The sequence below is a fragment of the Netta rufina genome (genome assembly GCF_964035555.1).
Source record: "Netta rufina genome assembly, chromosome: 8".
Taxonomy (NCBI): Eukaryota; Metazoa; Chordata; class Aves; order Anseriformes; family Anatidae; genus Netta; species Netta rufina.
Genome location: NC_140131.1, coordinates 22,525,929 through 22,551,443, shown reverse-complemented (window position 1 = coordinate 22,551,443; position 25,515 = coordinate 22,525,929). Strand labels below are relative to the sequence as shown.

The 25,515-nt window shown below is 38.8% G+C and overlaps 1 protein-coding gene across 4 annotated transcripts in view; it reads right to left on the bottom strand.

Annotated features, from left to right (window-relative positions):
* Positions 1-25,515, bottom strand: part of DNM3 (dynamin 3) — a gene marked incomplete at its 5' end in the record, with an annotated part of 185,864 nt that overhangs the window by 106,647 nt on the left and 53,702 nt on the right. For all 4 annotated transcript variants that reach the window (XM_084291313.1, XM_084291312.1, XM_084291311.1 and 1 more), the window contains one exon: positions 23,529-23,642. In XM_084291313.1, the coding sequence (XP_084147439.1) occupies positions 23,529-23,642 (114 nt within the window). The remainder of the gene's footprint in view (positions 1-23,528; positions 23,643-25,515) is intronic.

Sequence of the window (25,515 nt, the reverse complement as noted above, 5' to 3'; positions counted from 1 at the left end):
AACAACTTATTTTGTCACTAACACACGAGGATATGATAATTACGCCTCCTGTCCACTCAGCACTTCACTACTACATAGCTATTTAAAAAAAAAAAAATAAAACAACAACAAAACACACAACCACCACACATATGGTTTGGTATGAAGCTTTGGCTACACCAATTCCAAATTACGCTGTAGCTATTCTCACAGGGCAGGCATCTCAGGGCATTTTTAGAATCGAGTGAATTCTGGAATTAGGTATATCTCATCAACACCTTCCCCAAAAGAATGAAGCAGAACAAGTCGCTCTTGTATTTAACACTAAAAACAGCAGGAATTCAGAATTACATTCCACTGAGTTGCATTTCAATTTCTTTTCCCGTTTGGAATTCAAATGCTCTGAGAGTACACTTGAGATGTGCAACACTGACAAAACAGTAGAAACATTCAATGGCTTCTCTGCCTTGCTTTTCGGTTATGCCCTTGTGTGCCTCCAGGTCTTTGTTATTAATTAAATCAAGCCAGATTTCTACCAACAGCATGACAGCAGCGTCATCAGCATGCAATCTGCTGAGGCTTTCCGAAAGCCTCTCCAATTACTTTTGCAGGTTTAGTATCTCTTTTTGCAGCCCTTCACTGTGTAAAAATGTGCACAACCAGTTATTCAGTGCATTTCTTGTGCTCAGAAGCTATTTTAACTTTCTAATCGCAGTTCCACAAAAATACTGCACGGCTGTTTAAAGAGCTCTAGCACTGAAACTGGCCCTTCAACCTTCCTTAATCTGTGCAGCTGACAGGAGGTACAGAAACACTTTTGAATGCCTGCAATGTTCCTTTATGATAGTGTCGTTATTTTTCAGGCAGATCCAGACAACCTCCTCCTGGGAAATCTAGGAAAAACGGATCTCGGGATCCATCTCCTTTGCTTCGTTTTCACTGCTTCCCTGAGCAAATGAAAGAGATTCCTTACCACGCTGTTTACATTTCTGGGTAGCACTTTCAACAGCTTGAAATCACTGCACAAATGTAGGTGTTTACCACTCACATACTCCTGAGCACCTGGTAATGATGACTGAAGTTCTCCATTTTGTACAGCTTCCAAAAGATGCAGAAGATCTTCAGAAACTTCCCTTTTGAGCCCTTTAAGTCTTTCATTCACAGACTGAACTTGAAGTATAACATATCCAATATATTAAAATGTTCAGCTTTTTTTTAAAGCGTTGTATTCGATTTTATTTGTCCTGCGGCACTTCTTTTCCCAGGCTCTGTGCAAAAACACGGGACTGCTTTGGCGCTAAGGAGCCTCAGTGAACTTTTAAAAACTGAACTTCTGTTCAAAACTAGGAAAAAAAACCCAAACCCTGAGACTCTGAGTAAGTCCACTGGACTGTTTTCAGAGATGGTGAAATTTTCCGTAACTCCACACCAGATAAAGGATTATTTGAACAATATTAGGAACTACTACGTATTTTAGCTCTGCATGCGGAGCTCAAATGCAGAGTTCACCAGAACTTCTAAGTTATGGTGCCACTGCTAGAATGGCATGGCACTAGTAACTCTGCAACCTTGCAGCTCTGTTGATGTCATGTCAATTCAATCCACTAACACTTAAAACAACACATGTTCCAGCATATTATGTACAAATTGTCCCACTCCTATAGAATCCTACACAAAATTACAGTACTGGTCAAATACCACTTTTTTTTTTTCTTTAGTTCTTAAAAAATGCACTGCCTTTTATTTTAAGCCCTATACTATTCATCTAGCAGTTTGTTTCTCTCTTCCACTAGCAGAAAATATAATACAGGAAAAGATTTAAATGAAAACCAGATCTGTGTAGTGAATTGCATATGGTTTCCATTTTCCTTCATGCAATGTTTCATAGACAGTCAACTAAGAAATCCCTCCCACAAATCCGGATCTGAAGTCCACTTTCAGAATGTTGTCAGCGCAGGAGTTCGAAGGCAACTCTCTGTGCAGGAAAACGCTGCAATACTTCTGTGCTCTGTCTCGTTAGGGTAAATCATTTCTAAAAAGCACCACTTTGATCTGGCTAATAAATCAGTATGTACAAAATATGCATGCTCAAATGATGCTGGCTGTCTCCACGTGGACCTGCTGTAGAGTTTTCTGTTTCCTGGCAGACTGTGCGCCCACACCACACAGCTTAATGCATTTTGTGCCCGTTCACAACGCATGGAGTTTTCCTGTACTAACAATTTTATACGGAGTTGACATGCTAGGACTAAACCCAGCCAATAAATACTGCTTATGCCAAGAAGCTTCCATAGCTATTACATTCCATCAGCTTTCCTGGATGATTTAAACGATTATTTACAAGGTCTTTCTGACTTTGTTTATAAAAAATGCATCTTTTCATCCTATTCCTCATAGGCTGGACTAATCTTCTTTTCTTCTTCTTCCCTCCTGCATTCTCAGCAGTTCCTGGCGACATACAAATACCAAAGCAAGTGCACCATGTTTCCATCAGAGATCAGGAGAGGTTTACAAAAGCAGCGAGCTCCTGGTTTCCCTAAGCACTCCCAGGGGGATTACATGTCAATGGACAAGAATGAAGGATAAGCTGCTGTTTGTCAGATGCTTTTCTTGTTGCCATCAGTTAACAATTGTTTGGATTTCCTCCTCTTTAGAGAGCAGCTTTAAGGGGGTCATGAAAGGGATTCAAAAATGAAATAGAAGACATTGGAGCACCTTCCCATTTTCCTCTCCAAGGTAAAAGTCCAAGAAGGACTGCATACATAGAGAGATGTTCTCAATAAGCATTACTTAGCACATCAGAATGACACAGCACTGGCCCCTGTAAAGGCAAGACACTCAGATATTGCACACTTACAGGCAGAATCAAAGACCAACTCCAGCAAGACCTCAGAAACTGGATGTGCTAACACCTTGTCATTGAGAAAATGTGTGCAACCAAGTGATGAACACGGTCTTCCTGCCTGACAGAAATAGCCTTTAAAATTAGCACCTGACTATACACATCTGTTTAGAAAAATCAAGAACACATCAAAGGTTACTTGTTATGCAGGTCTATTTTTGATGGAGTCTTGCAGACTGAAAATTCTTTGACATGCAAAAAAAAAAAAAAAAAAAAAGTTAAGGAAGTTTTGCTGATTCTATGTCTCCTTATATTGGTATATTAGAAAAAAAAAAAAAAAAACATAACTAGGGAAAACAGAAGTCTGTAGAAAACTTAAAAATATGAAATATATGAATACAGGATACAAGGAATTAATTTTATGTTTTTTTTTTCATACTTGTTGACCTCGTATAATATCTATACAGTATCACATGCTCTAAAATCTAGTATCAGACCAGTTATCCCTACAGAAGACTATAGCGCTGATTAACCTGGCACGTCAGATCTTAGTATTCTCAAATACCAAACCAGAGTTCAGGCCAGGCTACTGAAAAAGCAGCATGTTTCTGAGCCTTGGAGGTAACACCTTCTAATGCAGCGTCTTCACATGAAATTCATTTCCAAAAAAGTCAAACTGTCACGAACAAACTTTTCCATCACTTACTCTCTTCCACTCTGATGACTTTTTTTCCAATCAGCTAAAGTTTTTAACTTCCCAAACCAAAACGCTGAACTTGCTTTCAGAGGATTCTCAGATAGCTGACAATTCTTTTCAATCTACTGACAATCTTCCTTTTGCCTACCTGTTCTGAGTAGAAATCCAATGAACTCCACTTCGAAAAAGCATGTTTGTTCACCTGTGGAGGGGAGTGATGGGATAACCTCAGACCTCTCCCTAGTGTTTCTCAAGCAGCCCTGGTCTACAAGGTCACAAGCTGAACCTTCTCGTGACACAGGTCCTTGGGTACTCTGGCTTTGCTAAGCCAGAAAAGTAATTTCATTCATTGACAAAGTATTTTCTCAAATAGAATGCAGAAAGCTACACTTGCACAAGGTGCTTAGGTTCCAGCTTGTGCTAGCAAGTGCTGAAGACATGAATGTTTTCTCACGTCCTCAGTGTAACCATCTAATATACAGCTAAAATGCATTATAGGCCATGCTAACACATTTAGTAAGAATTAAAAGTCTTGTTTGAGTAATCCAGAGAGAAGCATAGAGGAAAAGTAACTAATGGATAACCATGTTGTACTGCAAAGTCTTTTTTTTTTTTTTTTTTTTTTTTTTTTTTTAAATGAAGTGACCAGTTATGTGAGCTTTTCCAGTAATAAAGATGCTCAGTTCAATCAGCTGGGAATTCCAGTTGCAACACCAGCTTGGCTGCAGAGGTTTTCAGATACTTCAGCATCCATAATATTTCAGGCACCAATACTGATCATTTTCCTGGACGTCTCTGAAATTTACCCACTAATCTGATTTTTCAGGTCTCACCCTACATACATTCCATTTGTCAATAATACTGTAAGCATCAATACCCATAAAATATTGCTACTTCTTCTGCATGTTCTGCATTACCTGCAGGGGAATAGTTTAGTATTCAACCAAAAACTATTTTCTCAGGCTTTAGGAAAAGACATATTGAATAAATATTCCTTGTAGCTGGAGTAAAAGATTATACAATCTGTAGGGGCCTTTGGTTCTCTCAGGGAGTCTTAGCTTTTAACCAGTCCCTGATTAATGTATTTTTTTTCCCCACAGATGAGAGAAGTTCCAGTAAGGAATCAGCAGAACTGTCTAATTCATTCCTAAGCTTCAGGCAATTTTCAAAATACACTCAAGATTCACATAGCAGATGAACATCAGTACACCAACTAAGGAAACCACTGCAGCTATATGAGATGTGAGCAAAGATGGGCAAGTTTATCTTGTGAAGAATTTGTATAATAGCAGTACCTGAAGAGGTTTTGTATTTTTTGTTTGTTTGTTTGTTTTTAATCAAGATTAGGTCCTCAAGAGGTTAAGCAGCATACATTAAAGACTTCATTTTTAGGATGAAGAACTCAGTTTGGACAGCAGAGGGGGTAATTCTGTACAGCCAAGGCAAGGTCTTTCCACCAGCAAAAGGGAGGCCTGCAATTAAGTTGTGGAGACTGCCACGAAAGGAACAGATCAATACACAGGGAAGGTTACTGTCAGTGAGAGATGAAAGAGCACAGATCAGCAAAGCAAACACATGAAAGGAGAGAGAAGGGTCACGAAAGACCCCACAGGAAAAAGACACCGAGGCAGAAAGAGGGACTTCAAAAAGGAACACTACTCATTTGGGGGTTTTAATACTACGAGTTAAATTATTGCTATGATTCCAGACAATAGCAGGGGGAAAACCCCAAATTTTTGACCTCTGAAGAGTTTGAGCCAACAGGCATCCATTTTGGTGTTTGTCATGAGTGTATCACCCAACAGACACTATTAAGCTATCCCTGATGATCAGGAAGATCCGTAAGGAAAGGGACTTAAAACAACTAACCATTAAAAACCTTTTCATAAGCCTTTCTTGCAAGGCTCCATCCCTCAACCTATTTCAGTAAGTTACTTAGTTTCTCTAAAACTAAATAAACAACTGAAAAAACATAGTAAATCATAAAAGGAAACTCTACCACAAGCATAAATGGCCTCAAAAGGCTGTGTCTACTGGTTAGTAGTTGCAGTGAATATGGACAGATGCTGCCAAACACAGGATTATCCACCTGATCAATGCAGTGGCTCAAAGGTTTCTAGAACAAAGCTTGTCTCAACTGCTTAAAGGAGGTTAGTGAAATCATGCAATGGCAAAGCACTAAAACTTGGAATCAGGTGAAGTAAATCACAGACAAAAATCTGTTAGCAGCTCAGTCTTATCAGGATTTTAAATGATAAATTACACATTAGTTAACTTACTAGCAAAATCAACACATACTTCCAGGAAAGCAGGACACAGCCTCTTTTTGGCTATGGAAGCTCAAATGACGAGTCGAAAATTCTTGTTCTTTTTTACTGGAAGATATACGGGAATGATAGTGAGCATTTTGAAATCTTCCTTCCTGGAAGACACTAATACAAAGAGTAACTTTGAATATCAGGGATATTGAAAGAAAAAATGATGACTTTGTTGATACAGTAATTCTTCTGTTTCACGCACTTTCAAGGAACAACTACCCTAAAAAAACATATATATATATACACATACACATGTATGTGTGTGTGTGTGTGTGTGTGTGTGTGTGTGTGTCTATATATATATATATAAAAATGATGCCTGGCAGCATCAACATTCAGCAGTTCACATGAAGATTTTACAGAAAGCAAGTCTGACAAGACACTTCAATATCTTTGGGCAATCAAAATGCTTTTAAGTTGACCCTTAACTTTAATTTAAATGTTTATGCTTAGATACTCAAGATGAATAGCAACAGAAGGTGCTTAAAGCATCAGGAACTGAAAAAAGGCCAGAAAAAATTTCAGCTCTTATTCCTACCCTTGGATATGACTCACATAACTACTCTTTACATATCATTTATTAATTTTTTTTAAACATGGTTTAGAACTCATCTACAAAACAGAACAAGTGGTTCTGTTACATGGGTACGCTCCAAAACCTTTCAGGGAGCTGGAGCAATAGACTCACTGAGACGCTTTGACAGTCACCTCTTCCTAGAACACGTGTCTCTGCATGGCACAAGTGACTGATTTCTATATTCAGCCTCAGGAAAGGAACTCTCAATTTCACATGCAAGAACCTGACTCGTTATTGTTAAGTCTTTATCAAAGGCAAGTCAACCTAAGAAAAAAAAATTATATTATGAACAGAAGTTTTGGCAAGACAAAGACGACACTTCATGCGGCAGTTAATATAAAGAGAGGATAATAGTTCTGCCAAAGACAATAAATACTAGAAGAAATGGCTTTCAGTTTTAGAGGCCCTGAGCAATATTGCTGGTGTTCATTTTAAGATCTGCTTCTACAACACAATTCCCTCGAGATTATTCTTAAATGTGAAAAGGATGGATGTTTTTGTTTTGGGATCATTCACAACGCTGGCATTACAAACCACAGCCTTGAACTGAGGTGAGAGTTAACATCACTTTGCCACTAATTTCCTTCAACTGCATCCTTCTCTTTCTTGATCACCCTTCCCCCCACTAAAACAATCTCCAGGCGTTACTATCAAAAATATGCTCAAGTAATAAATCATGTATTTGCTCTCACGTGACTGGTATTCATTAGAGTCAAAGATCTCCAAGATCTGCCCCCAGAGTGTATTATGTTACTGAAACATAGAAATAGCTGCAACACAAAATTTTGCCAGAAAAAAAATATATAAAAAAATAAAAAACCCACAAAAGTAACAACAAACTGCCTCTCAGTTGGGCAGCAGAAAGAATGTTCATAAAAATACGTTCAAGGGGTAAATCAAACCCCAAATTCTAATTAGACAAAACCAGCATTTTAAACCCACCAAGATCAAAGTACTTAACACAGAACTTTTAACTAGAAACTTCTATGAAGTATGTGCTTTTTTTGTTTTTGGTCACCCAGACAGTTCTATTTTCAAAAAAGTGTTGTTTTTGTTTTTTTTTTTCCCCTCCCAGGAAAGGATTAAAAAAAAAAAACAAAACCACTGTAAGTTTATCCATTCTCTATCTCTTTGGCTAGGCAATAAACAGCATTGCCCTACACTCACTGAAATGCTTTATTCCCTTTTATTTTCTGGTTCTTTTGCTTTACTGAACACTAGAGACACTTTGCCACAGAAGTGACATCTTCTGTGAGAGACGCGACGATCAGTCAGTGATGTGGCAACCTGGGTGAATCATTTGAGTCTGAGTGGGGAGAAAGAACACTTGATTCAGCTGCACATCTGGGTTTTATAAAGGGTCCAAAAGCTTAACACCAACGTGCTTTAGGGCTAAAACAAAGTCTGAGGAGATCACAGGAGTCAGGAAAGAAGACCGTGTTAATCTAGGGCATATCATGCTCTTCACCACCACTCTGAAAATGAACTTAGCTCAGCTAATTTTGCATCTCCACTAATTGTGTGTTGCGTATGAGTAAGCAAAGACTACGGAAATGTCAAAGCTATTCCATATCCTGCTCTTTTCCTGAAGAAAAACTTGACAGGCACAGAGGATACCTCCCCCATTAGGCCACAACAATTCAACGAGGCAGATATTTATTTTAGCAGGAATGAAATAACCTGCATGCAAGCTAAACATTGTCATTCAGTTATTACAATCACTTGTTACCACCGTGCTGAATGTATGTAGCTCCCCAAACACAACTTACTGTCCAAAATCAGTTCAGATGTTCAGTCACGTGGCTGTACACAGAATGGAAACTAGAAAACACAGGGGGAGCACAAAGCCACTCATACATGAAGATTCCTGATCTACGGTACTCTGGTTATTTTCAAACAATGCTGGTTCTGCATTGGTAAATCTGGACCACTGGCCACGAAGGCAAAAAATATTGAACAATACAAGAACACAAAACGATGCAGACGTTACGGCCAGGGTGAAAATAACCAGACTGCTAAGGAGGAAAAAAGAGTGGCATCAGAACTGAACCTCCTGTTAACTGTTTGCTTCCTCACCTACACAAGGGTGGATGGACATCAATGCTGGCTAACAACAGGCACCCACCTCATCGGCAGAGCTGTCCCCTGCTCATTGAGGACAGAGGAAACACGGGCTCCAAAACTCAGCAGCTGTGAATTTCAACTCTGTTAGGTGCTCAGAGCAGCTGGACTGACCCCTTCCAGCTCCTCTTTCTCCCCTTTCACGTCTCTCTCTTGCAAATTCTTGCGAAGTTGGAGGCAAAGCACGTGCAGAACAAAAGAGTGGTAGAGGAGAAAGGAAAACTGTTACAGAGAAGGTGGAATAGTGAATATACTAAGGCACCCAAGTTATATGTTTGATGAAGAGGGAAAGCAGGCCAGAGGGAGCAAGTGAGAAAGTGGTCGACAAAGGGACTGGGACACACGGTGTTTCGAGGCTACAGTTTACCTGCACATTATTTGCTTTATTCACTACCCAGAAGAAGAGCATTAGGCTGGAAGGTTATCCAGAACATACGGAGCTGGGCTAAAGTAAAAAGAGCAAATAATAATAATAATAATAATAAAAGAGCAAATCCCTACCTGTAATGCCAAGGCCAGCCTGCTCAGAAAGCCGAGCAGCACTTAAAGATGTGGCTCTTAGCAATCAGGCAGCCTTCACCCAGGGCCCCTCTTCCAAAGGGAGTCTTTGGGTAGCACTGATAAACTGCTGCCAACCTCAGAATTTTTTCTCATGTCGCAAATAACGTTGTGACGAGTAGATGAGGCTGATGGTACAAGCTTAAGGTGCAAAATGAGCAACACTTCATGATTTCTCATAGCAACAGACACAGATACCTGTAAGCACAGGTCATTCCTTTGTGCATTGGCCAGAAGTAACAAAATTGCTAAGGGACAGACTGTATAAAATTCAAAAAACACGGGTCAACTTGCAGCAGAACACCAACAAACAACAGGACTGCAAGAGATCACCCAGATGTCAGTGACATTTGGCAATTAACAGGTGACAAACTCTATAGAAGTGAGTATCAGACACTCTCCTCACATGAAGATACTTCTTCAGCCCTCACCTCTTCTCTCCCTACATTTTCCTTAACTTATTTATTGGATCCATTGCCCATGCAATAGATGAAAGTGAACAAAATTTCACAGTAATTTGGGAGCTGGGGGGTAACTGTCATCCACAAGTGTTACTAACTAATCATCCTTTTGCAAATACGTATCAACCTTGGCTACAAAAATCAGACCCTGAAAGTAGCTTTGTATGGTGGGTGGTTGTTCTTTGGGCTTTGTTTCATTTTTTCTTTTTTTTTTTTTTGCTGTGATGAAACAGACTCTCCCTACTGTTCCCTGTTTTCCATGCCTACCTGTTTCCAGTCCTCTTAGAATTACATTTTAGCTTTTGTGCCCAAAAGGGTTAACCTTTACTGGTGGATGTGCAAAAAATCTAGAACAAATTACAGCAGACAACTTTCTTATGCAGAATGATTTCAAAAATAACTACGCTCAATTTTCTGCTGTTATTTCAACTAATTTATCAGCTGCAGACATCCAACTTACTGTTCTGTAGTTCCCTGGATCATATCTAGGGTGTTTGAAAAATAGCAATACAAAATTTACAATTGTCCAGACACTTGCTGCAATAACTTTTTGATGTAAAAAAGCACATTAGCAAGAGTTCAGCCACTTCTCTAGTGTAAATAGAGCCTAGAAAGCTTTACAAACTACAAGAAGCACACAGCTCTCGTGCTAGCTACACACCAAGACCATTTTAAAGACGCCTGTCCTGTTCAGTATGGAGAGCGGCCTGGTACGACAATGTGGGCTGCCAGTACAAGAAAATACTCAAGCAGAAATACAGTGATTTTCTTTTTCATGGTAGTCCTCCAAGTAAGTGTCAATGAAGAAGGAAGGAATTGGACTTTTCAAAATCCTTAGTTTCCTCCAAGTTAAAAAAAATAATAATAAAACAAAGAACATTTTAGGGTCGTGGAAAATAATTTCATCATTGGGCTGAGTTCATAGGCATGACAGAAATGTCTGCATGATGATAAACTCGTGAGAAATGAAAATTTATCACTACCTTTGGAAGGCACTTCAGATGAGCTCTCTTAATAATTTATTAATATAAACTCTCCAACTCAAGATTACTGCACCCATGAAAGCAACCTGCCATTTAAGAAGCTCCAGGTAAGCAAAAGCCTTGGAAGCATATCAATTTTGTCAGAAGTGCTTAAAAAAAAAACAACAAAAACTCACAGTACATCTGGAAAGCTATTTAGTGGAAGATTTTAAATATTTCAGGTATTATGTGAACTTGTTATCAGAAGGAATGGAAATGCCTGTTTCTTTCTGGGCCTCAGCTTTCCAATCAGAGATCAAATAAAAAAGAAGGGACTGTAGTCAAAATGTACGTGCAGACACACGCAACTAGCTGAGCAGAACCTACAAAGGAAAAAGAAACGTGCACAAGAGGTCTTAATAGCTTTGTACTGCGTTAGGATTGAGGCTTTAGCATCTTTTTGGGCACCCAGAACAACCCCAAGCCCCCGTTCATGTACTCCATTCCCCTAGAGCTCCGCTTTTGCCAGGAAACAAGCTTACAGGAGGAGAATTTCCAGGCCGCAGTGTGGTGAGCTATTCTGGTTCCATTTAACCATCTCGTGAAAAATTCACAGACTACTGCTGCTGCAGTCAGCAGCAAGATTCAAAATTTCATACCCCTCAGCCTGCTTGGATCATTAACGCCTTGACTCCTGGTTTGTTCAGGAGCTATGCAACCTACGTTGCAATACTGAAAAGTCAGCCTACCTCCCCTTCTGCTGGAATGGAAGAGGATCTCTGGAACCCTGTCTTTTCTTGACAGCGTAACAATTTCTTGCTCTTGGTGACGCACGCAGCAATTCGCCTCTGATGGTTCCTCAGTGGGGAAAATCTCACCCATTACACTGAGGGGCCTTATCTACAAAAAATCTCTCACTACTCACGCTTTCCAAAATCGTATTCTTCTTCCACAAGGTAAGTGCCAAGTGGGAATATAATAAAACATCCAGCTCCTGCGAGTGCTGTGATACGTAAACTAGGAGCCCTGTTGGGCTTGTCCATGGTGTTCCCTACTTTCTCTGTTTTAACAGCCATCAATTCACTTTCTTTTACACGCTGATTTGGTGCTACTGCTTCTAAGAAAGCCAAGTACTCTGCACCTTAAAACTCCTTCTACAGCTTCTTTAAACCTCTACTTTCTTGAATTAAAATCTCCCACCACTGCTTGGGTACATAACTAACCTGCCATGATCCAAATGGTGGAACTGGACGCACAATATGAAACAGATACACAGTGCTTGGCGTGCCATCACAATAACACAGGCTGAACGTCACCACTTCTCCTTGGACAGAGACTCTGAATTCATCTCTCCTGATGTTCACGTTTATTGTATTAATTCTCCCTCAAGTTAGACCTCTGCAACCTGCCCCATGCGGGCCTCTAGAAGCTGTGGTTCCCAGAAAATCTGCCATAACCTAGGCAGAACTGCATCCCCCAGAAGTTATTTAGGATACCAGAGCCCTCACAGCACGCATTTAGATTTACACATGTACTTCTTTCCAAAGCTGTTCAGGAAGTTGGTGGATATCTACTTTTCAGAATATAGTCCCAACACTGACATTCGCCTCAGATTTCTAGGCAGAAAAAGAGCAACTGGCAACACTTCCATAAAGTGAATAGACAGACCTATGTAAAATCACCTCCAGTTTTGACTTCAGAGGAGCTTACTCGATAAGTATCCCTTTGTCTTAGACCACGGGCTAAGGCAGATTAAAAAAAAAAAAAAAAAAAAAAGCAAATACAACACTTAGAATCAACAGCACGAGTAACAAAGAAAAAAAAGTCTACAGGAGAACAAGGATAGATGCCTGTGGGGAGAATATCTTAAAATCTACGGTAAAGTCATACTTGGCAAAATTCAATAGATCTGGTAAACATCAAAGATAAAATTTAGCAGGATAATTCCACCAAGCACGATTAAAAGAAAAATGGGACCAGCAGGGTTACCAGTGAAAAACAATGCCAGGCCTAATAGTACTGATCTACCAGAAGCAATTTATTATGACACCAGAAATAGCTATTTTCACAGTGGATGCTTGAAATGAAAACTTTAAAGCTTCTTTAAGTCTTGAGCTATAGCAAAGTATTCAGCCAGCCAGCCAAAATAGCTGAAGGGAAATAGGAAGGCCACATGTGGAACTAATTACTCATGTAGAGGCTATGACAAAGAACATTTCTCCAGACTTTTCATGGGGGCTTCACTTTCAGGAAGTAACTCTAATTACTGTTCAAGTCTCGGCAGCCTGCATGCCGCTGACAGTTCCAAGAAAAAATGAACCTATTTGCCCTTTTCTTGGTCTGAAATGCCAAAATATAAAAGCACAACTGGAGGCATTAAAAAGAAACAAAATAAGCGTTGGCTTGTTGCATTAGCTTCTCCAGCAGAATTCTTTTTATAAATTTGGTTTTTCAGCCTGCACAAAACAGCAAATTCTGCGTCTCCGTTAACTCGCTCTCCGTTGGCTGCAGTGAAACTGTACATCTTGACTTTTTACAGCTTTTCCATACTGGGGCCCACTTCCTGCCCAGTTGAAGAAAAAAATCTGGCCTGAAGATGAAATGACTGCTTAACATTACACTAAAACATCTGGTACCATTTTATACACAGACCCATGTCTGAGAGCAGGCAATTCTAGCGGTCTCACCAGCGGCACAGTGCATACCCAAACCTCCCTAGGGTGACATCATCCCATATATGGACTCTCAGGCCCAGCCCTCCCCCTTTTCCTGGTCCTAAATTCATTGCCAGATCCCCAGTCTGCTGCAAATGTGCCACGTCAAGACTGGAAATCACAGCACTTCAGTGTGTTTCAGTGAGTGCTGCAGAGTGTGAGGGAGAGCCGAGCACAACCCGTGATGCAGGAAGGCAGTTTTTCCCAAAGACTAAAAGAGGATTTAAAATAAATAAATAGAAGCGTCCGGAGATCCTGCTCCGTCGCCCCAGTGTTCAGACTACCTGTTCAGGACAATGCTGTTGTACAGTAGTCTGCACATTGGTTAGACTGGGCAAGGGAAAGCAGCGACATGGACTATTGGGGACGCCAGTTGCTCTTGCCAAGGAGAAGACAGTTATTGCTCCTTTCAGATCTCATATACAGTATTTTTCTTCACAGGTTTTGCACACTAGGGAATAAGAAACGCTAAGGGACACTGTGAAAAAGGAGGACTGCAGAATAATGCGGGGAAGACATTCTGGTAAGGCCTACTTTGGAAGAACACCTGGCCTATGACCTGGCGAACCTAGGTGACTCCCCCCCCCTTCCTCCAGTCATCACTGCAAGAAAGATGGAGCTCTGATGATTTACTAAAACCTATGCAAGAAATGAGCGAGGTATACTACCTAGAGGTATACTGCTTAGAGAAGTGTACAAGAGCATAGTTAAAGTCGGGCATTTCCTTTTCTTTTTTTTTTTTTTTTTTTTAATTTAAAATAAAGCTTATTTTTCCCCACAAACTGAAAAGGTAAATTTAATTTTTTTTTTTTTAAACTTGTAGCAATCGGTATAAATATTTAAGGACTATATCCTTTTTTTAATGCAGAAAACGCTTGCTAGAAGTATGTATTCTGCATAGCTCCTGTTATGAACTATGATCTGAAGATCAATTTTAAGAAATTACTTTCTCTTAAAGTAATAAAGTAATAGAAAAGAATGCATGAATATTATTTTAAACTATTGTAAAATATATATATTTATATATATTTCGCTGCTGGGAGAACTGTACTTTGATTTTACATGCAACTGAAACTTCTTTGCAAGTAACCTATGCTAAATGTGCTAATGAAAACTGGGTTGGGGGATGCCATAGGGAATATAAGACTACTCCGTGCTTGGCTTCTGCCGTGTAGGATACAAAATATTTGATTGTCAGGAAAAATTACCTCTGAAAGTGCAGGACGTGATGGAAAAAAGAAAACAATAAATAAATAAAACAGAACAAGCAGCTTTCCATCCCAATACCTGCCTGGCCATTGCTTATAAGCGATCAGCACCAATTGATTGCTGCTGCTCTCGTCTATAGCTTGCATTGCTGATATTTCTTCTAACATTCTAACATCTTCTAACATAACGATAAGTTACTTTGTGTCCTGAATCCCACTGATAGAAATGGAATTTGTAAACGAATGCAGAAGTTTGCTTTGGTGAATTTCCAGCTGTCCTGGTAGGGGAAAAAAACCCTCAGGCTGAATGAAATCCCCACGGACAGAATAATACAAAAAGTCTGGGCTGCAATTTGATACCAGCTGAACACCAGAGTCAGCTCCCCTAAAGTTAACACTAGTAACAAACTACTGCAACCGGAAAAAAAATCCCATCTATATGGTGCTCATTATTGCCAGGAAGGCTTGCAATAGTCGTGCTATAAAAAGAATTAGCAGAAATATGCAGCCATTAGTATTATAACCAGTCAGTTTTGCAGAATGCTTGTTATATTTTAGACAGCCTTGATGCTGTACATGTTTTAAATATATATATAATTATTACCTTTTTCATAGCTCCTTCCATAATCAATAGAAGTCCTATTGGGAAGAGCTGGTCACGTAGAATTAGCGTGACCGTACCTATGCTGCCTGTCTTAAAGCCTAGGAAGCAAGAACTATCACTGTCATTTCCCTTACCCTCCCATCAATGCTTATGTATTTTGACTAAAAAAGTATTATAGCTTTTTAAGTTGTATATATACTTCGAGGTTGCCCACTCTCTCCTCCTTTCTTTCACCAAAGATTACTTTTAGAATTAAAGTAATGGATTTTAATCCGTTAGTCTCAGGAGAAGGAAGTTTTGCTCTCGTTCTGCTTTAAAGTGAAATTACAAGACGGTTAAATGTAATTATTAATAGCTAATCTGAAGACACAGGAAGAAATTAAAATAACGGAATCAGATTCAGACTTGCATTAATCTCTCTGAATCTTTAAGCCCGATTGCTGTTTTAGGCATGGCAAATCTGAAAAGTTTTGTGACAGATTTTCTTTAAGCAGTAGGAAAATGGTTTTCAAGTCGCATCGAGAAACTTGCTCAGTTACGCTTTCAAGGGGAAAATGAATGCTTGCAAATTTTTTTAATCTGTTGCTTATTTGCATAGCCACTTTTATGATTTTTCTTAATTTTGATCTAGAAATTAAGAAAGCATTGTTATCCAGTCAGTAATAGGCTTTTAATGAAAGCAGCGTTAAAGATAGCTTGTGTCAACTTCTGCTATGTAAGCAAGGACAATGAAAACATATGGAACCAGTGTTTCTCTTATCTCTAGTCTGCTATTTGCATTAATCTTTATTTTAAATGACCTTTCTGGATTTAGGAAGTGATTCCCCTCCCATACACCCATGACTCTTCAAAGTTACATTTTTAGACTGTAAGGCTGAGATCTAGGAGGCCCCCTTGGCTTGGGGCTTGGAAAGGGAGGGGAGGGGGGATTGCAGTGCGCAAAGCAGCAGATAGAGAAAGAAAGCCTGCATTGTTAGCAATGAATAAGGAAGTATAGCTACTTCGGCTCAGTAAGCAAAACATTTTCAAAGTGAATTAAGTGATTCTCTGGTTCTTAAAACAGTGCTGTTTTAGATAAAACAAATTCTAGCTGATCATAATTAGAGCAAGAGATTTCCATAGTTATAAAATAAAAGAGGTTTTAAACATGCATGCCAATAAAGCCAAGATAGCTGCATACAATTTTTTCAGGACTTTTTGCAATGACTTTTTCATTACTTTTTGCAATGACTGAAAAAAATATTAGCAAGTTCCAATACATGCTAAATCACAGAGAGAGTTTTGTACAATCAGGATACCAGTGCTTAAACCCGTTATATGAGTTAAAGGATATGATTCTTGTTATCACAGAATGCAAAAAAAAAAAAAAAAAAAAAAAAAAAAAAAAACGTTGAAAGAGGTCAGCGTTTCAATATAGCAGACCTTCTTTCATCTTTGGAGGGGCATAATTTTTTAGAACAATCAACAAAATTAAATGGAGAAGAGGGAGAAAATATTTCTAACTTTTTTTTTTTTATATGTATATATTCCTTAAGTGTTTAAAATAAGTGACTCAGCGCAGGGGGAAGTCACCCAACTTTAAAGAAATATAGAGCAAATAAGCAACCAAAGGCAAGAAAAATTCCTTTAAAAAAGGCATTTACCATTTTTCAGCCTTGCCATTAGGTTGCACGTTGTCTTCTGTATTACAATTACCAGTGCAATTAAACACATCTCTATTTCCAGAAGACTAAAAGACACTGCTCTCTTCTCCATACTCCTTGCCCCTCTTCCTGTACCATCACTGTGCATCCACAGACACTTCTGCAGACCACCCAAGTATCACTGCTAGGTAGAAAATATTATAACTAAAATAGTGAAATTCTTGCAAACAATTCCAAGCTCCTCAATACTGTTAAACGATGCGATCTTTATCTCTAAATCAGAAGACATTAAACAGGAAAATAAACATGGAAAATAAAATTGTAAATCTTAGTTTTAGGTTTTGTTTGTTTGTTTGTTTTTATTTATTTTTTTTTTAAAGTGTTATCAATGGCATAAATTAACTTTTATTTGCAGAAGGCTTTGCTTCCTGAACTGCATTTCATTTTAACAAAAACTAAAATAATATTGAGGATCAGGCTCAAAACTAGTAAAAGACAGGAAATACCAGAGTTAAGAAACTTTCCTGAATAATGCTACTGTACTTCTGTGCTGCATTTTATGCTGCACTGGAAAACAGTATCTAAAAATAACAACTTCCCCTTAAATAAAACGTCCTGATCACAGCTGGAGAGAATATAATTCTCAACTTAATATCCAATCTAGCAACATTTAAAGCCGTGTCCTTAAAATGGGTTTCTGGAAATATTACGTTGGAATTTGTTACGAGTATTCTAAAATATTCATAAGCCCTCTACCGACTTAACGAATAAATGAAATACAAAACAAATATTTAGCCCTTTTATTAAATCAACTAAAATACCAACTTTAAAGGAATATCAGCTTTTAAATGAAGAACAGGTAGAGATACCTTAGTAGTACCCAATGAATTAATTGAAGGCAAAATAAATTTGTCTCAGCTAAAAACATAAAGCCACTTGCTGCTTCCTTGATGAATTTGCTTTGTGTACAGTTATTAGAAAGACCGCTCAAGCTTTCTACTTACAACTTGTACTCCCAGCACAAGTTTCCTGATAAAAGTTAATAGAAAAACCTATTAATTAGTTACGCATATTTTCATTCTCCCAATCTTCTTATACAATAGTTTGCCAATGATTTTTACTGTACCATTATTTGCTGTTTCAAAGATCCATAATGGATAAACTGAGAGCTAATTTTTCTCCCAAACTACCGACTTCTTTAGCAACTAAATTCAGAAATTAAATTTGATGAAACCTACAAAAGAAGCACTGTTTTATTTTTGCTTTAAAAGTATTTCTAGTTTGACACTTTTTTCTTTAAAATGGTCAAGTGGGTAGGAAGATGTGCCAACTTAAAGCAGACACTGGTATTTCTGTAGTTCTAAGTAAAATTTTAATCAAGCATGTTATAAAATCCAAGGAAGCATATTTTATGTCTTGGAATTAATTTATAATGTCTGCATTAGCTAGCCAAGTTTTGCGTTTGATTAATTTTTTAAGATACGTTCTTCTATCTTCTTAGTTTCTTGGAAAATTGATATATTTCAGTCACATAATTGATATCCTTAATTTGCATACTTGAGATCGTATATTAGCCAAAATGTCTTTTTTTTTAGGGCAAAATAATGATTGCAGCTAGAGCACCAAAGTAACTGCTTATTAATTTATTACTGGACTAATTTAAACCTCAGCACTATCCACACCATCAGCCCTTTGGTAAATTCATCTTTTTTATAACCAGCTCTTAGGCTAGAAGTTAAAAAGCATTTTGCTACTATTCCGTAAAGGATATGCTTGAGAAGGATTTGAAAGCACAAGTTTGTTGTTTACCTATGGTGGCACTAGTGAGCAAAGGATATTTAAGAACACCATTATAAAACAATCACTTAATATGTAGAAAAAAGCAATACAACTGGTTCCTATCCACCCCTTTTATGCTTCCAATGTGCTTATACCTTTTGAAACAGCCTAATGATCGTGTAAACATCATTGCAGAACTGGATTGCATTCATTGTGTGTATTCTGTACAGAGCAAAGTTTAGCAAAATACCACGTCTTGTGATGTAAAATGATACTATTTGCATGCATTGTTTTTTCTAATATTTAACTGAAAAACTTATTGAATGTCTTCAAATGTTTCCATACAAAGCATGGATTTTGAGAGAAAGCTAGATTGAAATAATATGCAAAGCACAATGCTAAAGGAATATATCGTGATAAGTGTATAGCTCTCCCATTTTAGCAAAATTGATATAAAATGGGACCGGTTTTCTTTCCAGCACATGCCCCTTAACTGGGTTAATGTGCAAAATTTTGTCTCCATTTATACAGAAAGATTTTTATTTATTTTTAACATGCAAGATTATTGTACTTATCTGCTCCTAGAAAATATGTACTGTATAAACATATCCTTTATCTTGAACTTCAGTATTTCTGTGCTTCCAAGAAGAGTAAAAACATCTGGTTAAATTACTGTGTGTGAGTCCAGTATGCAGGCAGACTCCTGTACAAGCTGCATAGAAAATAAAACCTTGGTTTCGATTCTTTTTGTTTTCACAAATGTTCAGTGTGACTGCTCTGTCGAAATCGCTTCTGATACATGTCAGCACGATGCCAACCGATGTAATGAGACGCTTATTTTCTGAATAAAATCGAATTATGTTCTTGTCCTACAGCTCCCAATGCTTTAAAGTTTACTTCTGTTATGTGTGCTCCCCCCACCAAAGCCCCCCAAACCGGACTGGTTCAAAGCGATCCGCACCAGCGGTGATGGCTCCAAGGGACTGGCTGGACGGAGTTGTCATGTGTCTGCCTGTCTACACTTGCTGTGCAGAACATCCTCTCACCTGTACAGCAGGCACAGACAGGCAGTCACATGACAACCCAGCCTGAATGACAGCCGGCCAGTGGGAAACAGCTCTCACACCCCAGAGCATCTTCACCACGAGCTACAGCCAAGAGCCCGCTCTGGATCTCAGCCGGTCGGTCAGTGACCAAGCCGCGTACTGCGACCCACCTAGAGACAAAGCAACAGTGCCTATAAAAGACAATAAAACCCACTGCTGAAATTTTTACTGTGCTTCCTATAGTACTCTTTTCCTAGTCGTTCTGATTAACTCACTAACGAGAAGTTTTATTTGTACGCAGCTTTGCGGCACCGTTGTAAATGGGAGGACAAAACACCCTTACCCTTCTCAGCCCCAAAACTTGAGCGACTGGCGTTGTTAGCTCCCAGCGGTATAAAAATCACTAACATCCCTGTTAGCCATCGCAGCCGAGCGCAGCTTACTGTGTGGCAAGTTAATCCTAGAAACAAGCATGATGGTAGAGTCTAGAGAAACTTCTCCCCTTTTCGCTCTGTTACCTCCTTACTTATTTTCACGCCTCCCTCCCAAACCACGCAGAATTGGGAATATGCTGTGAAATTACAATCTGAACTGCATCTCTAACTTGATACTGCCCTTTACTATTGAAGCAAAAAGGAAATATTGGATTGGGAAATAAGAAAAAAAAAGATTTTTCCAATAAACAAAAATTTCTCACTTTGAAAAATGCTTATCCTAGAGCCCAGCTTGGCATCCTTTGTGCACCAGTAACGCCACTGAAATCTCTGGATGCTTTGGAAGGAAGAATGAATTAAATTCTCAGACCATGCCCTGTAAAAATGCTACATTGCTTTACAAACGCTATCCTTCTGTTTACGATCAGGAGCTCGCTGATTCTCAGGCTACAATGGCGTTCCACGTCCCCGAAGTCCACGTTAACGTAGAAGCGGCTAATTCAGAAACTTCACATTTGCAGGTTGACTCCCAAACAAGCCCGAGCACAAAAACGTACAGCTTTTTGTGCTACCAAAAGCAGTAACAACTGAGAGCTAAGGCGTTCAGAATTATTATTTTTTTGGTAGATATGCCTCATAACTCTTCAGCTAGTACATGGGATACTCTACTAAAGCAAACTGTATTTGCGACATGAATGAAGGTCCTAACGTTGCACTTATTTACAAGTCCCAAAGCAGCACACAACATTTTCCATGCTTCATTTTAAGCGAGTGGAAAAGCACAAAGTCACGGTCACGCAACAAATTTGTGAACACAAGCAACTGTATGCAGGATCAGAAACTAATTCAGATTACTATTCATATAACTAATACTACAACTGATTTACCCACACTGATCCACAACTACAAAACTAAAATGCATTCTTAGGCACTGATTCCCATCTCATCGAGCATTAAAATCCCGTTGTATGTTTGAGCAGCAACAAGACCATGTCAATAAGGAACAAAAGAAACAATTGGTTCCTTTTTTTTTTATGCTGATATCATACAACAAGTTTTGAAATCTTCTGCCTCAAAATGCATTCCACTGCATTCTTCCCTACAGAAGCCACAACTCACAAATAAGGGAAATAATTTACATCCTCCTAATGGCACCAGCAAGCAACTACTCGCATTCAGAGTGATTTTCATCTCAGAGTAAATTCCAGACTATACAAAGCAGGCTCAGCTTACACCAGAGGGGGTACACAGCCCTAGAGGTCCCAGCAAGCGCTGCGGCTTTGTACAGAACATTGTCAGAGCTCTCTGGTGCACAAGAAGCTGCAGCATTCCTCACTCAGGGGTAGAAGCGCAGGGGGAATGAACTCATCTCTGTGGCTGGCCAACTGTTTAGGAGAACAGAGGTGAAACCAGACTTGCTGCATCCTCCCCAGCCGCAAGGAGAGGCTCCTGCTCCCCTGTAAGGACGGCAGCAGCGACTGGTCCCCGTGCGGGAGGCGCAGGGGACCTGAACTCCCTGCGACCTCGCAGCGCGCGCACCCGTACAGAGTCGGGCACAGTCCAGACACGTAAACATGGGTATCACTTCACACATCGCTGAAGACTCCATATCTTACCAGGGTGGAGATACAAGAGCATGCAGCCTTCTCAATAACGATCCAAGAACAGGATGTGACAACTACCAAACCAAGCTGAAAGTGAGGAGAACATTTTAAGGACACCAAATGCAATTGTACAAACTGGAATCCAGCCAGGAGACCGAATGTTTGCTGCTTTATTTTCAGAAGCCAGTAGTTTTGTTTCTGAAACAAGTCACTGGTCTGTCGATTAACCTCATGGTCAAGCTGTGGCTTTTACCATCTTCAGAGAGCATCTAAGACACACCTGGTTAAATTGTAAGTCCTACTGGGAAAGGTCCTGAAGCAATAAAGTAAACAAAACAGTGTAACTTATTCCTAGTTCAGACTAACCAAATTATAATCAAATTATAAATCTGTACCTAAAAAGGCACCTCTTCCACCAGCAAAACAAAGAATACTACACTATTATCTTCTTACTACTGAAAGAAATTCCTGAGTGATAGAAATTCCTGAGTGATCTCCTATATCAGCCTGAATGAACTACAGATATTTGCATGAGTCTCAAACACAAATGTTTAGCAATTAAAAAAATCTGTGGTTTTTATTATTGTTGTTGTTTTTGTAAATGAGCATATGGAAATCATACAGCAGCCAATTCCCTCTGTGTACTATTCCAAGATTTCCAGGTGACTCTCTCTAGCAGACCATGAAAATAAACCAGTTATTTTTATGTTGTGTAGGGGAGGGCATTCCATAAATATTTTGAAGAATTTTTCCTTTTTCCACTAAACAAAGATCAGACAAAAAAACAACAACAACAAAAAAACTAACTCTGAAGTTGCCACAGCACATTTTAGCTGCATCTCCAAGCGCCTGAGATTGAACATAGGAAGGGGTGCTGCTTTCACCACATCACTTACCTATAGTTACCTGTACCTAGCCTAAGACACCACATTCTAATAGATTCAAGGTGAATCAGAAAAAAAATGACAGCTTCAGAATTTTCACATTCATAAGGGCACCTTGGCATTTCTTTTTGATTTATTTTTATGATGGTACAATAAAATACTTCAAGTTGTATTTCAATAATCTAAGAATAAAACTTCTCTTGACCTAGCGCTTGGCTCCTCTCCTCTGACTGGCATGTAATTGTTTTCCTGTTACAGTAAATACATTTGAATCCCTGTAAACTTTAAATAAAGGGGCAAAGGGAAAGATCCAGAGGCTAGATCTTCAATGTTAACCTAATTTATCCATCAATCTTATAATCTACTTAAAATGCCCAAATGACTACTGATTAAAAAACCCCAACTTTACTGACCAGCACAAATTCCACCATCAGCAGCACTATTGAAGTAACTAATTTATCATAAATACCACAATAGAACTACCTTTGAGTTTTGGTTGAAGATACATTGCTAACATTGCTGGAAAAAAGGACTATGCAGAACAAACTAGCAAAAAAAAAAAAAAAAATGGTTCCCAAAGTTGCCTAACAACATATCGAATAGGCGTATCTTTTTCCAGTTATCTTATTACTCACCTCAGATTTAATGATTAGCACCTACCTTTCTTAGCAAGATGCATTTTCTGTTTTTTCAGCAGCAAATCTGAACAGCCATAACAGTTGGCTACAGAACTCTGTAGTCAGGCTTTTCAGCCTCTCAGAATACAAGGTCAAAGAACAGTTGTTATCACTAAATTAACTGCTGGAATTACTTTGAAGAGTAATTGTGCATTGGCACTACACCTCCCCAAAAACACAAAAAACACAAACTGAAAAAAAAACACTCCACACAACACCCCGTATTTGTTACCAACGTTTTGACAGAAGTCTTAGTAAGTATTCTTTGTGAATTAAAAATTGAAAGTTTAATGGACACAGGTAAAACCTTAAACCATTCTTTCAGGTCAGTGCAAGCTGATTTAATGTTTTAAACTGGTACCAGAAGAATGAGTAAATATTTTTTTTTGCAATAGACAACAGAAGTCATTCATTCCTTACCTCATCATCTTTATACCAGGACAGGCTTTCTGCAGTTAGGACGAACCAATATTCCTTGGATCCTCCTTTCATGATGCCGATATTGTTGATGGTCAGCCAGCCTTTCCGGATGACCTGTGCAGAGGTGCAGTCAGGCACAAGTTAAGTTCTTTATTCATTCAATGTAATTCACCTGCAGCATTCATTATTTTTAAAAAATACTTGCTAAATAAAACAAGAATGGGTACTTTTTTTTTCAGTCCAGCAAATTCAAAACATTTTTTTTTTCAGGTTCCTGTCATTCAGGAAAAAAATAACATTTTCAGTCAAAAGGCTGGAGAAAGACAGAAACCTAACCTACTGTCTTGCAGTGACAACAAGAATGAATGAACTAAGGATAACGTAAACTTAAAGATATTTATTTGCTGCATAATAACACAAGTAAAATCCATACAATTTATATATGGTATTCATACTAAACTAGTGTAAGTATTAAGGTCATTTCTGAACTTGGAAGCTGGGAACAGCACCTACTTTCTGGGGAAGCAAGAAGCTTCTTGCACACAATGGGGACTTGCAGAAGCAGAGAGGTCTTCCACAGCTGAATCCCCTTTAAATTAAGATAGGAAGTGGCAAGGAGAGGTATATGAGAGCTATTTCCTTCTTGTAAGGTAGAACAGAAAAATAGAAGAGAAAAAACCTATGATGGCAATAAAATTGAGGGAAAGATGGGAAAAGCAGAGCTTGGAGAAAATAAGTAACACTCAAAGATGAAAGAACAGAGAGGAAAGCATACCTGTAAATACTAAGGCCAGGAGCCCACATTGTGCAGAGAAAGAGGGACAACAGAAAACTTCAGAGGAATGAGAACTCCAGAGATGAAGCGGAAGAGAGACTAGTCACGAGGACTGGTTTATGGATCATACAGAAGGAAACTTCTAATTTTATTGGAACACTTATTGTTTTCCAATACATACATGAAAAAAAACAAACGCTCCTTCCTATTGTACTTTGAACGAGAAAATGGAACGCACCTAATCTCACAGATACAAGCAACCACAGACTGTTCTGTTTCTCCCCACAGAAAACCCTTTACTTGCCTATGAAGCATTGAGACGGAAAGAAGAAATGCTCAAAGAAGCCCTCAAGAGCTCCCTCAAAGTCCCACATGTGTGATCAAACATGCTTCCCCACGCTTTTCAGGAAATTTAAGGCTGCGCCATTTGTCCCATAGGACTTGACAAGACTAATAAGTTCATTTTCAACAGAGAGCCAAAGAAAACCATTCAACATCCATGACCTATTCCTTGTCATTCATAGAAGTTTCAGAATCAGAATTCCCTTTCATTCACCATTCATTTTAATCAGTTTTGGGTTTGCACATGGCAAGGGACTGGGCTGTTGACAACTAACCCAAGTAAGAAAGAGATTAGAAGTTGCATGTGACTGGCAAAAATATTTCTGCTGCACGTAATCGAAGAGCACCACTTTTATTTCAAGTAAGATGATAGTGGTTCGTCCATTCACTACCAATGAGGCCATAACATAAGTAAGGAAACCACTGAAGATCCAGAAACAGCCTGTGGGCTGATCACTAAGAACTGATTTGGTTCTGAAGACTCAGTAAGCCATGAGAGAACTGGACGTGACTGCTGTAGAGAGAGACTCAAGGGCATGTCCTGAGCAGACTGGATGGAGGAGCCAGTACCGCAAAGGTTTCTGCAGAAGTTTATCATTGCTTTTAATATTCATGTTCATTTAAAAAACACTAAGTGGAGAGGCAGCATTACTGTGTACAAACAGACATGGAAAGCTTGTCGGAGTGCAAGTTAAAGGAAACATACTGATATGATTTGGATTACACATCAAATCCTTGTTTTATGCTGTTTATTGAAGCAAAATTTTAGCAGGAAACACGTAGCAGGTGTATTTACCAAATGAGTGTACTGGCCTGCAGTACACTTCAGTATACAGACTAAGTTGTAGAACCAAACCAATTACGCTTTTT